Source organism: Podarcis liolepis (assembly GCF_965112155.1).
Source record: "Podarcis liolepis genome assembly, chromosome: 7".
Lineage (NCBI taxonomy): Eukaryota > Metazoa > Chordata > Lepidosauria > Squamata > Lacertidae > Podarcis > Podarcis liolepis.
The window spans coordinates 84,860,250-84,877,160 of NC_139561.1; the positions used below are offsets into that span (position 1 = coordinate 84,860,250).

General features: G+C 44.0%; 2 protein-coding genes across 6 annotated transcripts in view; one reads left to right on the forward strand and one right to left on the reverse strand.

The window, feature by feature from the left end:
- The window catches only part of RELB (RELB proto-oncogene, NF-kB subunit), a 28,750-nt gene extending 16,490 nt beyond the window's left edge, over positions 1-12,260 (reverse strand). Inside the window, exons 1-4 of one of the 4 annotated variants that reach the window (XM_083515865.1) lie at positions 12,197-12,254; positions 8,822-9,120; positions 4,564-4,620; positions 4,093-4,146 (exon numbers count right to left, since the gene is read on the reverse strand). In XM_083515865.1, coding sequence (XP_083371991.1) covers positions 4,093-4,146; positions 4,564-4,620; positions 8,822-8,987 — 277 coding nt within the window. In that variant the 5' untranslated portion in view covers positions 8,988-9,120; positions 12,197-12,254. Of the gene's footprint in view, positions 1-4,092; positions 4,147-4,563; positions 4,621-7,317; positions 7,524-8,821; positions 9,121-12,196 lie in introns of those variants that run through there. The other 3 variants (XM_083515866.1, XM_083515867.1, XM_083515868.1) reach the window with 3 other exon arrangements.
- Positions 12,261-12,312: 52 nt separating this feature from the next.
- CLPTM1 (CLPTM1 regulator of GABA type A receptor forward trafficking) overlaps positions 12,313-16,911 on the forward strand; it is a 32,201-nt gene continuing 27,602 nt past the window's right edge. Inside the window, exon 1 of one of the 2 annotated variants that reach the window (XM_083515871.1) lies at positions 12,313-12,447. In XM_083515871.1, the coding sequence (XP_083371997.1) occupies positions 12,388-12,447 (60 nt within the window). In that variant the 5' untranslated portion in view covers positions 12,313-12,387. Of the gene's footprint in view, positions 12,708-16,911 lie in introns of both variants that reach the window. The other variant, XM_083515872.1, reaches the window with a different exon arrangement.

The following is a 16,911-nucleotide window of genomic DNA, read 5'->3' on the forward strand; positions in this document are numbered from 1 at the left end:
GGACTCATTGTGTAAATAATGTATATAAAAGCCTGAGGTTTGGGGGGCAATTCAATCACTGTTTTACTAGCTGCAATAAAGAGCATGAAATCACTACAGGACTCTGAGTATATTTCACTGACGGTAAGAGCTGTTTGATAGTGAAACAGACTCCTTTGGGAGGTGGTGGGCTCTCCTTCCTTGGAGGTTTTTAAGCAGAGGTTGGGTGGCCATCTGTCATGGAGACTCTCGCTGAGATTCCTGCAGTGCAGGGGGTTGGACTGGATGACCCTCTACAATTCTATAATTCTCATTACAGCCCCATATTTGTGAGAAGCCGGGTCCTCTTGGTGGTGGCACCTTCCCTGCGGGACATTTCTACTCAATCTTTTAAGAAATTGGTTCAAACACTCATTATCGTCTTGGGGATTGCAGAGTTAGAACTGAACAGTGGGAAATGATATATTATATTAATTGAACAGGATGTTTAAAATAACCTTTGTAAATAAACGAGAAGCTTTTCTTTTGGGAACGATCGGGACAGAACTACCTAAATTGTATATTAAATTTATGTATATGACTACAGCAGCAAGAATACTACTCGCTCCAAAATTGAAAGATGCAGAAGCAAGGGAAGAATGGATACAAAAACTTCTGGAATATGCAGAAATGGCAAAACTTACCGGAAGAGTAAGCAATCAAGATAACAAACTTTTTTATAAAAGAACGGAAATGGTTTATTGAATATTCACAGATGAATTGCAAACAGATAAAAACATTGGCAGGATTATTGTAATAACCTGGAGTTCATAAGAGTATACAGTGGAACCTTGGGTTACATTACCTTCTAGTAACCAACTTTCAGGTTGCGAACACGGAAACCCAGAAGTGTATACTTCTGGGTTTTGCCACATGCGCAGAAGTGCTCTACCATGCCGTGCATGTGTGCAGAAGTGGCGCCTCATGCTGCGGACTTTTCGGGGTACGCAAGGACCCCCAGAATGAATTAAGGGTCCACTGTATATTTAAAGTAGATAATGAGCAAATGAAATGAATTTGGATATGCGGAAGATATTAAAAAATAATTAAGGAACCGCAGAATGAGGGGGAAGGAAGTCGAACTCTGAAATGTTAAAATGATTGTAAAACTTATGAAATGTATAGATTTGAAAAGTATAAAGAAAAACTTTGTAAAAAAAAGTTTTGCCTTCACCTCCCGGAATCTGCATATCCATGGCTACCAGTCTTGATGGCTATCTGCTACCCCCGGAATCAGAGGCAATACCACTTGCTGGGAATCACAGATGGGGCAAGCAATGTTGCGCTCTTGCCCTGCTTATGGGCTTCCCAGACGCATCAGATTGGACACTGTAAGAACAGAGCACTGAACTAGAAAGGCCTTTGATCAACAGAAATGACTGGCAGAATCCGAGACCAGGGAGAAGAGTCGTTGGAAGAAGATTGGAGGAAAATTTAAACTTATTGGAGGAAATTTAAAACTTATTTACAGAAATATTGTAAAATTTTTGAATGCTGTTGACATTGAAATGAATTGAAGGGGTTCTAGCAACAAGGTAAAATGTAAGATGGGATTGATAATAGATAAACTAAATAGCATATGAATTTGCTGAACCAATTCTTAAAAGGGATACAAAAAAGGGAGGCGTGAGGAAGTCAGGAAAATAAGTTACCGTATTTTTCGCTCTATAACACGCACCAGACCATAACACGCACATAGTTTTTAGAGGAGGAAAATCCGTAGGCATGCCACCCGTAGGCATTCCCTCCATAACACGCACAGACATTTCCCCTTACTTTTTAGGAGGAAAAAAGTGAGTGTTATGGTGCAAAAAATACGGTAACTAAAGAGGAGAAATCAAGAAATAGGGAGTTTTGTTTTCTTTTATATGTGTTTTTTCTTCTTTTTTGTGTTTAATGTTTGTATTTTGTAATTTTGTATTTTTCTGTTTTTGTATTTTTCTGAACTTTTCTATTGATAAAACTTAATAAAATATTAAATATATATATATAGAAAGGCCTTTGATCAGATCCAGCAAAGCTATTCTTATGTCCTCACTACTGTTCTTTGTCGCTGCTGTTTGGGAGGTTTAAAAACAGTGCTTTGTTTAAGTGCCATGGAAATAAAGAAATGGTGTTTCGGCATTACTTGTTTCCTTATGTTTTAGTCTTCTTTTTCATCTTTACAGAACAATCCGACATGATGCTAGTTCTTAGCCGCTGCAGAACCTCCACTATACAGCAGCTACTACTATGCTATAAGATCCACTGTCCTGTGACAGTTTGTATATATACCTTAAGGTCCATAAATAGCAACACCCTAGTGGTCCCGGGCCCTAAGGAAGTTAGATTAGCCTCAACCAGAGCCAGGGCCTTCTCAACACTGGCCCCGGCCTGGTGGAACGCTCTGTCTCATGAGACCAGGGCCCTGCAGGATCTGATTTCTTTCCGCAGGGCCTGTAAGACAGAGTTGTTCCACCTGGCCTTTGGCTTAGAATCAGTTTGATTCCCTCCCCCCCTTTCTTTTTCCTTTCTCCTCCTGTGAAGAGGCTGCATCCTAATGTTTTAATGTTGTATTTTAATCTTGTTTTTAAATTGTATTTTAATCAACTTGTTTTTATTATTGGTTGTTAGCCTCCCTGAGCCTGGTCTTGGCTGGGGAGGGCGGGCTATAAATAATAATAATAATAAAATAATAATAATAATAATAATAATAATAATAATTATTATTATTATTATTATTATTATTATTATTATTATCATTATTATTTGAGTTTGTACTACTGATGAAGCCCAGGACGGCGAAACAAGGCTAATATTCTGGAAATCCTTGTCTTAGACTCCATGAAAGGATTCTGTGGAACTGTAACAACCTTTTGTGTGGATTGTTGGACTTTATGAACAGACAGGTGGAATAGACACTTACACATATATGGACCTTATGCATGAACTGATCCACTGGGTCTTCTACTTTTTTTGTTGACCTTTATGAGGTACTTTTGTTGAAATCTAGAATTTAATACAATGAATAGTATACTTGATTTATTCAAACGTACAGCCGGTTATGTCTTGTGTGTTTATTGAATATGTTTCAAGTAATCAGAGGCTTGTTGTTGTTTTGCGAACCTCCATTATAGCCAAAAAGAGCCCAGAATGGGAAAGGAGAACAATGCACAAAGTAGAAAACACAAAAGCAGCGCGTGCCCGGGTCACCAGCATCTCTTGAAACACTGCCACAGCTCACTGATCAGACAGAACGCCTGAGTGACTTCCACACACAGAAGCAGCCGCTGAACTCTGACAAATCTCTATCTCTTAACATGGTACTGGTGCATAGAATCTAGTTCACACATTTAGATTAAAGCCACTGAGTTATGTGACGCTAAGGGACATGCACACATGTACGAATCAGTACTTTAACCACCAACTGGTCCTCCACACATACACAGAGAACTTGGTTTAGATGCAACAGTCAAACCATGATTTTTGCCATCTCGAATGGGCTTTGTGCTCCTGCTCCTCCCCCCTCCCTCCATCATTTCCCGGTTCACACAAACCATGGTTTGTCATTACATCTGAATCGGCAAACTATGGTTTTCCTCCCAATGAGGAATGTTAATCAAACTACAGTTTCCAGTTCTAGTTTGGAAGAAAACTGTGGTTTGGCCAGTTGGATGCAACATCAGATAGCTGCTTGCTGAACCAGGAAATACAGTAAAGGATATGTGCTTAAGCTCTGAAGGGCAAACCATGCTTTGGTCATTAAATGTGAACCAAGCCACATGCAGAAGAAGAGTTTGGATTTGATATCCCGCTTTATCACTACCCGAATGAGTCTCAAAGCGGCTAACAATCTCCCTTTCCCTTCCTCCCCCACAACAAACACTCTGTGAGGTGAGTGGGGCTGAGAGACTTCAAAGAAGTGTGACTGGCCCAAGGTCACCCAGCAGCTGCATGTAGAGCGGAGACGCGAACCCGGTTCACCAGATTACGAGTCTACCACTCTTAACCACTACACCACACTAGCTCTCACTTACTGTATGTTCCTTGTATATGTCAAGAACATATCATCCTAATATTGATTTTTTTCCTTACCTGAAGTGTGCTTCACTACTCTGCCCCAAGCCCCAGAATTCTTACCTAATTCATCTGAAAAGAAAAGAAAGATAGATCAGCATTTTAAATCAAATCACAGCATATTCCGCCTGTCTGCACATATTGAACAGTGAGGGGTTCACAACCCAGCCCATGTTTACTAACTCATCAGCCCTGCCTTCATTAAATGGTCATTAGGGGTCCCCTGGGAAGAGGGATTGATTGAAAAATTAACAGCAATAATTTAAGACTTTTGAAAAGCTTTTTTAAAAAACTAAAAGCACATAAAAAATTTTAAGTACTGGAACCCATCCTGGAACCCTACGATAAATGCAAATAATAACAGTAACAATAGTCCCTAGTCTTTCACTTTTTTATTTCTTTCATCGCTAACAGAGGAAGAATTAAACTCTGGGTTTCTAAGAAGTTGATCAAAGGGCTACACGTGAAGCGAACGCAAGCGGTCCTTACCAGCCGTCTCTGCCGTGGGCTGCATGATGGACAAACTGGAAGCTGGGCGGGAGGAGCCTGTGAAGACAAACAATGTGTTGGGAAGAAGTATTCTACCATAATTTCCAGGCCGTGTCCACCAAGAAAGTGTTCAAAACCAGGGGAGACCAATGGAGGCAGCCCACTATTAGAGAAGGCCAAGGGCAATCAGCAATGTTTAAATGCAGACCTCATTTATTTATTTATTTTAAAATGATATTTATTAACGTTTCACAAACAATAAAAACAAATTCCAACATTTAAACTACAAAAACAAGACAAATAAAAGATACACAGTAGAAAAACAGTTGACAGAAGAAAGAAGAGAAAATAAAGAATAAGAATAAAGAGAAAAACCAAAAATCAAAACTAAAAATAGATTAATATTTTCAAATCTTATATTTTCTTCACTAGTTTCTTGACCTCCTCACACCTCCCTTTTTGTATTCCAGTTCAAATATTAAATTCAGCACATCTTTACCCTCTAACATTTATCCTTACTCCATATATTAACCTATTATTATAAATATCCATTTCCAATTATCAATCCCTATTTACAATTTCTTAAGCATCTCTTTACCAGTACCACTTATTTTCAATCAAACGTCATTTCAACATTCCTTAATTTTACAGTGCTTCTGCAGGTAATCTTTAAACTTCTTCCAGTCTTCCTCCACCGACTCTTCTCCCTGGTCACGGATTCTGCCAGTCATCTCTGCCAGTTCCATGTAGTCCATGACCTTCATCTGCCATTCTTCCAGTGTGGGTAGCTCCTGTGTCTTCCATAAATGCAGACCTCATTTAAAACAACCCACAATGCCCCAGATGCCGTGTCGCTCCAGGGCATTGTGGGAAATTCAAAATGGCGTCTTCAAGCCACTCAGCATGGCGGCTGTTCAAGGTGCAACAGCAGACCAGTCTGACCTTTTTTCACCTGGTTAGTCTCACTTCCATCCTCAAATTCAGTACCCGGAAAACAACCTTCCCTTTTTAAGAGTGCCTGAATTGCAGGGGTAAAGAGGTTATGAAGCTAAAGCATGCATTCAAAGCACACTGCTTTCTCCCAAGCAGTCATGGGAACTGTAGTTCACCCCTCGCAGAGCTGTAACTCCCAGTACCCTTAACAAAGTACAGTTGTCATCTTCATTGATTTATTAATCACCTTGTAACTTAATGATGCGTTCTTACTGCCCCAGAATTCTTCCAAGCTACAGATATATCGTCTACTGCACCATTCACCTTCTAGGGCCAAATATCTACCCTTTGCTTTAATAATAAGCATAAGAAAACGATGGCAAGCGCTGCTTGATCAGGCTAATGTTCTCACAACAACAGTGGAGACAGAAACATCCATATTTTGTTCACTTTCCCATTTCACTGGCATACAGCGTATAGTTTCTAAGAGCATGCCACCTCCAAGGGATCTCTAAACACCAATGGCTAGGGTCTTACACATTTAAGTTGCAGATAGGGGACGTGGGTGGCGCTGTGGGTTAAACCACAGAGCCTAGGACTTGCTGATCAGAAGGTTGGCGCTTCGAATCCCTGCGACGGGGTGAGCTCCCGTTGCTCGGTCCCTGCTCCTGCCAACCTAGCAGTTCGAAGGCACACCAGTGCGAGTAGATAAATAGGTACCGCTCTGGCAGGAAGGTAAACGGTGTTTCCGTGTGCTGCTCTGGTTCGCCAGAAGCGGCTTAGTCATGCTGGCCACATGACCCGGAAGCTGTACGCCGGCTCCCTCGGCCAATAAAGCGAGATGAGCGCCGCAACCCCGGAGTCGGCCACGACTGGACCTAATGGTCAGGGGTCCCTTTACCTTTAGTATCAAGATGCATTTTCTACTTTAAAAAACCTCATAAGAAATCAGAGCGATTTGAAGAAATCTGCAAAGCCGCTAGCCCATTTAAAAAAGGGGGGGGAACCCTACTAGTCTACCTGTCTACATACACCTAAGCTTTCTCAACATTTTGTTGTCTGGTTACCTGGAGACAATTTTTGCTCACCACAGGCGACCCGGCAGACATGAGCCCATTTGCAAAACGGGATGATGGTCAAAAAGTCTTTAAAAACAGAGCCACCAGCTTGGCACTAAAGGGTCAAACTTTCTAAAACCAAATGACCATTCACAGAGCAGGGAACATCTGCTTCAAAACGTTGGAGAAAGCAAATAAAATTGATTTTACTTGCCCCCAAACACACACTCATGCCCCTTCACCTGCCAGTGTAAGAAACCTCCCTGCCCCTTTAACTTAAGGAGTTTCTTGTGTGAAGTGGCCCCCTGCCTTTTTAGAAAAGGGATGTCCCCAGGATGGGCACATGGCTAGAGAAGGGACCGAGAGAACCCAAACACGCCCGCTCCTTTTAAGTGCAGGACTGAAATACAGAAATCAGCAAGCGAAGCTTATCAGAGTGTGGAAATCAGCAGGCAGCGATTTCGACCTGTGCTGCTCAAAGCCAGAGGAAAAGCAGGGAAACCCATCCCAAATATCTCTCCCCCCCCCCCCGTGGGGAACCCACAGATAGGATCCGTGCAACTCTCCCCCCGCCTCCTGCGGTTTCCGGCATTTAGAGGCACAGCAGAGAGACAGTGACTCTTTCCTGCTGTCCCCAGGCCTCCCAGCGACCCAGTCTGTTGCCTAGACAATAACACAGTGCCCCCAACCCCTGGGCCAGTATCTGAAAAGTCACACACGCCCTCTCTCCCCTAGAACTCATTTCACTCCAGCTGCCCCATACCTAGAGCTGGGGAAGAGTGCATCTCCTTCCTCTGCCAGAGAGGCAATCGCAGTGGCTCCCGTCTCACTCCAGGCCTCTTCATAACCTGGCCCTGAGCTCCATTCCCCCCTCGGTCAGCCCTCAAGCCCCAATTTCTCTCTGTCTGCCTGTCTATTTTTATTATTTTTTTAAGCTTTGAGGGTTCTTGGAATTCCCCTGCTCTGCCGGCTGCTGCTTCCTGATTGGCTGCTGGCTGTCATGAAGTCATGCTCAATGGAACGGGAAAGCCCCCAGCCTAGCGGTAAAGGGCAGGATCTACTCTCAGGCGTGGAAAAAAAAACCCAAAACGCAGCAAAAACACACACACAACAACCAAGAACCGAGAAAGGAAAAGCAAACAGGCACTCCCTCGTACTTAGTAAGGCAACAGGTGCTAGGCTAAGCGGGGGTGAAGGGGGTGGAGACTTGGTTTCCTACACTCGTTTTCTCTTTCTCGCTCCGGGCAGGATCAGGCCTGCATGCACACCCAGTTGTTCCGCTTCCAGAGGTGGCCAGGCAGATGCTTCTCTGGAAAGGTCACGAGCAAGCAGGCCATGAAGGAAAAACAGCCTTCCCCTTAGCACCTGTTGCTCCAAGGTAGACTTTCTCTGCAGCTGCAGGTTCCATTTAGCTGCCCTGGCTTACCAATGTGCATCCCGAAACCTGCCCTCCATGAATTCCGACAACTAAGCCTTTCCAAAAAGCAAGTCAACCTCGACACACAGGTGAATTCTACAAGATAATAAGTTGGGTGACAAATAACTTCCTAACACCAGTCCTGAGCCTACTTGCTAACTAGCTCCTAGTAATAGGAGAAGAAGAAAATAATTCTAACCCATCAACTCTTTCCACTCCTAACCTTATAAACGTCTGCTGTGTACCCCCCACTCACCTGCTTTTAAGGCTATTGTTAAAAGTTGTTTTATAATACTTAAAAACAATGGCTTGGAAGCAATGAAGCTGCATGCTAAACCGATAAGAAAATAAAGCAGCCTCCTTTTCACCTGTGTCTTGCGGAGGAGCCCGACGGTCTGCAAAAACCCAGAGACCAAACTGTTCCCCCCCCAACACTGCTGGGACTCCATTTCCCATCAGCCCCAGTCACCATGGCAAGTAGTCCTGGATGATGGGATTTGGAGTCCAATAACATCTGGAGCGCAACAGGTTTCCTATTCCTGCCGTAAAGGAAGTTCTTGCAAGGGTGCAGGTGTTTCCCTCCATCCTCTGAAAAGCTTCACCTGTGCTAATATCTGCTGGTCCTTTAAATAGTTGGCAACTCAGTGTGGAGATACTGAACGGTTGCTAAACAATCCCTACTCACAGATCAGAATTATCCGTGGTACCTAAACATGCACCAGGAAGAGTGGGAAAGATCCCAATTTTTGGTTTGCTTGTTTCCCCCTCTTTCATCACAGAAGTATGACAGGGAGTTTCTCTTAACTTCAGCAAGAAATCGAACCCTGTAGGGAGTTCAGCGGCCCCTTACCCAGCTCTCCTTTTAGCTGTGTGCCTTCTCCAAACTGCCCCAACTCCTCAAGGCAAGGCTGAGGTTGGAAGAGTTCTCCCTGGGCAAATTTGCATCCTCCTTCTCCTGCAGCATCTTTCCCCCCAGCACCAGGTTCAGCTTTCGGTTTCGGGGCTTCCAGGCTCATTTCTTTTGAAGAGGAAAGGGATGGGGGGAGAATCAGGAAGGATTTCCAATTCCAGGAAAAGAAAGGAGGGCTGTCATGACCGGAACACACAGCCCCTTTCCCCTCCTTGGTCTTTTGGCACCGGAAGCTCCCACTTCCAAAAAAAAAAAGAAAGAAAGAAAAAAGTTATTGGCCAAGCCGATCAGCCATGTGGTTTCAAGAAACACAAACTGCCAGAAAGAGAGCACTGTGACCGGAGCTCATCTTGATGGTCCACATTTGACTTTAACATCTGTCCACGGAGGCTGGTTCATCAGAGTGAATGGGGCACCTGCCCCCCCAGCCCTCCCCTGCCTGCCTTCCTATGGAGATTAATAATAATAATAATAATAATAATAATAATAATAAATAATTTTATTTATATCCCGCCCTCCCCAGCCGAAGCTGGGCTCAGGGTGGCTAACAACAATAAAACAGTACAAAAGTACAGCACAAACAACACTCTAAAATCATCGTCCTCATCATCCTTATCCACAAACACCATAGATTTAAATCACATCCGCACCAACAATCCTGGGAACTGTACCTTACCCTTCACAGAGCTTCAATTCCCAGTAAAGGTAAAGGGACACCCTGTTTTTTTATATGCCTGTTGTATTTGTCCATGGAGTTTTCTTGGCAGGGATACTGGAGTGGAAGAGAAGGCTCCCTGGAAAAGACCCGGATGTTGGGAAAGATGGAGGGCACAAGGAGAAGGGGACGACAGAGGACAAGATGGTTGGATAGTGTTCTCGAAGCTACCAGCATGAGTCTGACCAAACGGCGGGAGGCAGTGGAAGACAGGAGTGCCTGGCGTGCTCTGGTCCAGGGGGTCACGAAGAGTCGGACATGACTAAACAACAACAACAAAGGGACCCCTGATCATTAGGTCCAGTCGTGACCGACTCTGGGGTTGTGGCACTCATCTCGCTTTACTGGCCGAGGGAGCCGGTGTACAGCTTCAGGGTCATGTGGCCAGCATGACTAAGCCGCTTCTGGCGAACCAGAGCAGTGCACGTAAACGCCGTTTACCTTCCTGCCGGAGCGGTACCTATTTATCTACTTGCACTTTGATGTGCTTTCGAACTGCTAGGTTGGCAGGAGCAGGGACCGAGCAACAGGAGCTCACCCCGTCGCGGGGATTCGAACCGCCGACCTTCTGATCGGCAAGTCCTAGGCTCTGTGGTTTAACCCACAGCGCCACCCACGTCCTCAATTCCCAGTACCTGTAACCAAACTACAATTCCCAGGATTCTTGTTTTAAATGTATGATGTGTGTGCAGATGTATCTCTCAGGGTTGCCCTGGTAGAAATCAGCAGGGAGGAAGATGGGGACAAAACCAGAATTAGTTAGCACTGCCGGTTCACTGGGTTTGGCTTCGCTGGCAACAAAAGTGGGAGAAACACCACCACCACCACCAACAGAACATTCATGGTATATAAAGTGAATTGCAGCAGGAAGCTACGGAACGTGCACCAACTGGAAACAAAGCAGAACGTCTGCACGAAGCGTTCGCAGGTGAAAACAGTATTGGAACTCCCTGCCTATCGATATAAACCAGGCGTCTCCACTGTACTCTTCAGTGCCTGCTAAAAACATTACAGAGAAGTGTGATAGGAATTTTATGGTCTTAGATATATGGTAATGTTCATAACTGCACATACATAGATCAACACAGGAAGACCAACCTGGAACCATTTTGATTCCTAAACTGACCAAATCCTTTCTCTGCAAGGTTAAACTGGAAAAGCCTCCCCAATGTCTCTTTCCTCACAAATCCTGTCTCAAGGATATGTCTGTCTGAATAAGGTGTGAGCCTGTGACCTGGCCCTGGAAATAAGCATTTTACCACTACAAAAGAATGGCCAGGCTCCCCAGGCAATCCAATCAAGTAACTTGCCAGACAGGAGACAAACTGTGACAGGAGAAAAACAACATTTAAATTTCTGTGATGTAGGTGGGATGTATCTGAGGGGTGGTCTTAGGTTACACCCCTTCTGTGATGTATGCATAATGTTTCTGGGGGTGGTCTTGATCTAGAGGATGGGAATTTCAAAAGTCTTTATAAGCCCTTGCGCGCCATTTTTCTGGGTCTCCCTCCTCCTCTCCTGCGGGTGAGGGGAGCACCCTGTTGCAACAGTTCAATAAAGATCAAGCTTACTAGCTGCTTTGCTTCTCAATATTCTCTGGTTGGCCTCTGTTATTTTCTCCTACCAATAGGGAACCTATGTAAGGACTCTATATGGGCTCTTGGATACCCCATAAGGGAAAAGGGCATATTTTTATTTACAACAGAAGCAAACAGATGCTTAGAAAATTGAGGTGCTTTTCATCTGCTTCAGTATTTTAACTTTTGCATGTTTTAAAGTATGGTTGTATTTCCCCCCTGATTTTATTGTTTTATCTTTTTGTAAAACACTTGGAGGTTGTTGTTTTTATTACAATCAAGCAGTGTGTAAGATTTATGAAATACAGTAAACTAAAATTAATAGCCTCAAGAGCATGAACCAACATGAATGCACAATGAATAGCATGTCTGGATAGGGCCCTAATAGTAGATTCTGCCCATTGATACCATAACTTATAAAGAATATTGTCCTATCTATTGTTCTCAAATGCAAGCAAACAAAACACAATAATCCTTTGAAATGCAAAGCATACTGTCAAGCTGTAAAAAGAGAAAGAAATGAAATTTTCCCACTTTCTACTGTTTCAGTCAATATTTGGAATGAGATTTGAACGCTGCCCCATTCTGAAGATATGGTGGTTATTTTGGACTAACTTATTTTTTTTAAAGGGAATGATTTTCTTGAATTAGGGAGCATGCCACCATTTGGTAACAGCCAATTTCAGATTATTTCATCTGGCGTAATCTGCGGTGGGTTTCCTTCTCTTGAATCCTTATTATTATTGTAAATTATGAAGAGCATTTATACGCTGTTTTACAATGGCCTTCAGGGATACAAGCCCGACCAAAAAAAAAAAAAAGCAACACTGAAAAACGCAACATATAGTCATTCAATCATTCGGAAAATCTTAAATGCGAATTTATTATTTCGCAAACTATGGCACGTTATTAGCATTTAGCTTCCCCTCACATGTAAGTCTGCAACATGTGGTAAAGATGCAAAAAGCGGGAGGCGGCAGCAGCAGCAGTTAATTCGGATTAATTCCTCCGGGGTCAACAAACCAGGATCCGCCTCCCTCGCAGGCACTCGGCACTCCCCTGCTGCGGAGCCGCTCGCGAATATACGGTAACCAGACGGAGTTTAGAGGGGAGGAGGTCACGTGGGCCAGAGAGAGCGAGAGAGGGCGGGCGGGAGCAAAGCGGGACTTAGGGGGAACTCTCGCGAGAGCTGCACCAGGCAACGGCGCAGCAAGATGGCGGCGCCGGAGACGGAGGTGGTGGCGGCGGCGGGTCCCGCGTCCGGCCCTGAACAGGTAGCGGCCGCAGAGCCCCTTTCTCCGTCGCCCCCCTCGCGGGAGCTGCCGCTCAGCGGCTCTCCTTTCCCTGCGGGGGGGCAGTTGCCCCTCCCGCCGCCCTCCTTTTGCCCCTCCCGCGGGCGAGGAGAGGGGGGGTTAGGTCCCCTCATGCCCCAGCCCCGCCCCTCTCGCCAGTCACGTGACGCTCTTCTCCCTACCCCAGAAAAAAAAAATTAATTGGCCTCCAGGGGCGATTGCCCACCATGCCCCTTCTCCAGGTCAGCTCCTTTTCTTATTTATCTCACTCATATATATATATCTGCTGTTTTTTTATTTATTATTATCGCCTGCATTTTTCCTCCCAAGACGCCAGGGGTGGGGTTGTTTTTTGGGGTAGGGTGGGGAGGAGGGGTCCACACACGCCCAGCCCCCGTTTTATTCTCAGCCGGGCTCAGAGAGGCTTATGGCACGAGTGAGCAAGGATCGCAACCCTGTGGTTATAGCACGCCCTCCGCCTGCAGAGAGTCCCCAAGTTCAGGCTCTGGCACCTCCAGGTAGGTCTGGGAAATGCACCTGCCCCGAGACCTCAGAGAGGTGCTGCCAGCCCGTGTAGGCGGTACTGAGCTGCATGGGCCAGTGGTCCGACCAGGCGCAAGTCGGCTTCTGAAAGGGCCCCTCTCAACCTTGAGGGTCGCCAGATGTTCTTGAACTACAGCTCCCCATCAGCCCTGACGGCCACGTCGCCTAGGAAAGATGGGATTTGTAGTCCGACAACGTCAGGCACCCAAGGTGGAGGAAGGCTGCTCTGAAGTGGTAAAAATCACTCCCGGTGCGTTTGGCAACCCGAATCAAGTCAGGTTCATTTATACAGTAATCCGCTTTTCCTTTAAGGAGACAAAGTGGCATGTGTGGTTCTTGCAAATATGGAGTTTTACCTTCGCAACAGCTCTGTGAGGTAGGTTAGGTTAAGCAGTAGCTACTGGCCCTGAATTCCTGAAGGACTCTCATAGCCTAGTGTGGATGCCAACTGAAATATAGAAAGCGTAAAAACATTGCAAGACGACATTCCGACTCAGACACTTAGTCCATCAGCTCAGTAGTCTTTATACTGACAGGCTGTAGAGTCGCAGACAGGACTCTTTCCTAGAAGCTACAGAGTGAAACTGGACCTGCATACAAATCCCCAGAATATGAGCCTGGGTTTCATCATGCTGTACAGTTGCGCAAGTGGCAGTTTCTACCCTGCATCTTGCCACACTTCTATACCTGAAAGGTGTATAAATCCTTAATTCTTGGGGACCTGGTTCACCTGTAGTTTCATTGTTTGTATATATTTGCTTCAGGAAGGAAGTTTTCGCCACTCGTCAGGCACAATTTGTAGTAAAACGGGTTGCTCAAATTGCCTCATAGAAACCATGCAGTGAACTTTATGATTAAATGAGGAGTCACCCATTTGTCTCTCGGTTCAATGTCCCACACTAGCCACTCCTTCCTTCTTGGATGTGTCACACAGTGTTGCTTCAGCCTCAACACCCCACTTCTCTTGGGTACACCTCCACCCTTTTGATCTGGCATCCATCTTGTTCCCTTGACTTAGAAATTCTCGCCTGACTCTGTCCCTTGTTAGATAGATCTGATTTCTCAGGTGTATGCCAAGGAATCACTTTCATCTCAATGTCCCCCTCTGGGTAGTTATCTTTCTGCTCCTAATTGGTCTCAATAGCAAATTGCTCCTGCCTTTATCCCCCATAAATAACCAACAAGTTCTGACCCAGATAGCTCTCTTGGCCCTTGCCCCCCATCTTTTATGACAGTCTACATTTCTCACTGTGCTCTGCTTTTCTTGGCTGGTTTCCTCTCTTGTCTCCAACTGACTTTCATGTTTCTTCCAATTTCAGACCATGGTTCCTCTTCCCCAATCTCCTTGACTGTACTGTCAAAAGCTTTTTCTCCCTGAAATTTACAGGTGCCACTCTGTTTTCTCCATCTAGGCTAAGAGTTCACCTGCCATTCCTTTCAACATCACTAATTTCAGAGCTCCCTACTTCAGGAATTGTTTCTCTTTTTTGAGGAATTTGTCTTTGGGTTCCCTACTAAGGAACTGATTTTTCCCCTTCCTCTGTCCTCCTCCTAAGTTAAATTTCCCATCTGATTCTTATAGCTTTCTGTATGCAGCATGCAGTTAGCTTTTTCATCTGTTAGATGCTTCCCCTTAACTGCATCTAATCTGCTTTTGCAGGTATTGTCCTCTTTTATCTGTAAGGAGACTCTTTTCCCACAAGCAAGCACCTGGCTTTCATGGGGAAACTTGACATCATGATCTCTCCTCTCCCCAATTGTCTGTTGATTCTGTGAATATTACACACAGTCTGACCAAAAGTTGTCTCATTCTAGACAGCAGTGCGCTCTCATATACTACCTATTCTAGATGAAACAGCTTATTTTTTTTCCTGTATGGAGTCTCATCTCACTCAAAGTCAGTAATTCCTGCACAGATTGCTGTGACACATTTGTGTGCTGTGAGATGTAATAAATAAATAGAATCGTTATAATTTGCCATCAGCTCAAAGCACTCAGCCCATAGTGCCTGCTGGGTACCTGCGTGATTCTTTGCTCTACCCTTACTTACATCCACTCCTTCCTGGGGAAGGACATTTGTGGCCCATCTTAGCATTGGATGTGATTGGATCATTCAGTTGCTCCTGATGCAGAGATGAAGGGAGTCTGTCCGTTGCATCTCTGTGTGAGTTACTGCTCTGAGCTTACATTGAGAAGAAGCACTTGTAGAACAGTGACTTGTCTCAAACACAGGTGAGCTCTTCCAAGTGTGGGAAATTCTTAACACTTTCATTTTCTGAAAGCAAACCACTTCAGGTGTGTCTCCAATTATAATTTAGGGAAGTAAGCTCTAGCTATCAGAAGCTTAGGTAACAGTGCTCAGAGTGTTGTTGGCTACAGGTGCTTGGGGTGAGAGGATGGGGGGGCACGGGAATTCCCATTCCACACCTTGTTTTTCCACCGTTTGCTGGGAAACAGCCCACACAGGGCCCGCAATCCTTTTGTTTGGCTGCCATCCATGTGTTAAAAGCAGTGTTACCTTTTAGTCTCCTCCCCACCCCTCACCTTGGGATTCCCCAGGTACATTTACCACTTGGATCATTCTTGCTACTTCCCTTTTATCCCCACCCTCTTTTACCATCTAGATTTTTACATAATATCCTTGTGATGAAATCTGTCACGCATAATCTGCCATTTTAAATAAATGATCTAAAAATAAACTTGAATCCCGAATCAAAGCCTTAATTCTCTCAACAATGTTGAATGTGGATGAAGAGGCTCATATTTTGGCCCTCAACCATTATTTTCCTGAAAAGAGATTGAATCATAGAATTGTAGAGTTGGAAGGGAACCCAAGGGTCATCCAGTCCAACCCCCTGTAATACAGGAATTGTTTTTTTAAAAGCAGATCTTATTTATTAATTTTTCACAAAGAAAAAAGATATGCAAATTTTAACATAAACCATGTTACTTTATCAGTTGACTTTCTGTCCTCCCCTTCCATGGTCTCCATATTTACCCTTAAATGCTACATATTTCACCTATACTATTCAATACATTAAATTTAACCTATTTATCTTATTCACACTGTTGCTCATATTTCAAACCCTGCTCGTTTTTTTCATCTTGCTATAATTGTTCTTTAAATACTCAATAACAATACAGGAATCTTTTGCCCAACATGGATTGGGGTACTTTAATAGTGAAGAACTGAGATGATAATTTGATTTGTTTTTAAATTCAAATGTAGTACCGAAAAGAATTTGCTGGCTTAAATATTCACTTAATGTCATGGGCTTACTTTACTGACCCTGCGTGCCTGTAGGGAGAGACTGGGAACATGAATTGAGTTTCTCATCTGAAAAATTGGATTAATAGTGATGAGGTGCTTTTCTTCTGGGCAAATTTGAATAACATAAATCATGTATGCCTTTCCTTCAGATCAGATCCTAATAAGAATTAGTGATTATGTGTTTTCTCCTAAGTACTTAAGGAACTTTGCATATGTTGTTTCAGTAATTCATAGAACAACTCTGTAAGATAAGCTAGTGAAAACTGGTTGGGGCTAGTATATAGATTGACAAGTTGCTTTTAACACAAGCCTTAATTAAAAGGTCCTACATAAATTTAGCAGCGATGAAGTAAGAGGGCAAATTCTTTTTTGCATCAGCAGCTGATTAAAGATTAGGTTCTGGACCATAGGAAAGTAACTGCATAGTTTTTATAGCGGAGGTTAATAAACAATGGGATCTGTATTAAGACTGGTACTATTTAACATTTATAAATGATCCTGTAGTCAAGTCTGCAGATTATTGGTTGCTTTTTATGTGGCGCTTGCCTGCATTTAGTTGAACCCCAACTTTCTAAATACAATGAAATAAATAACAATTGATGAATGACCAGAATAGGAAAAACCCAAGCAGC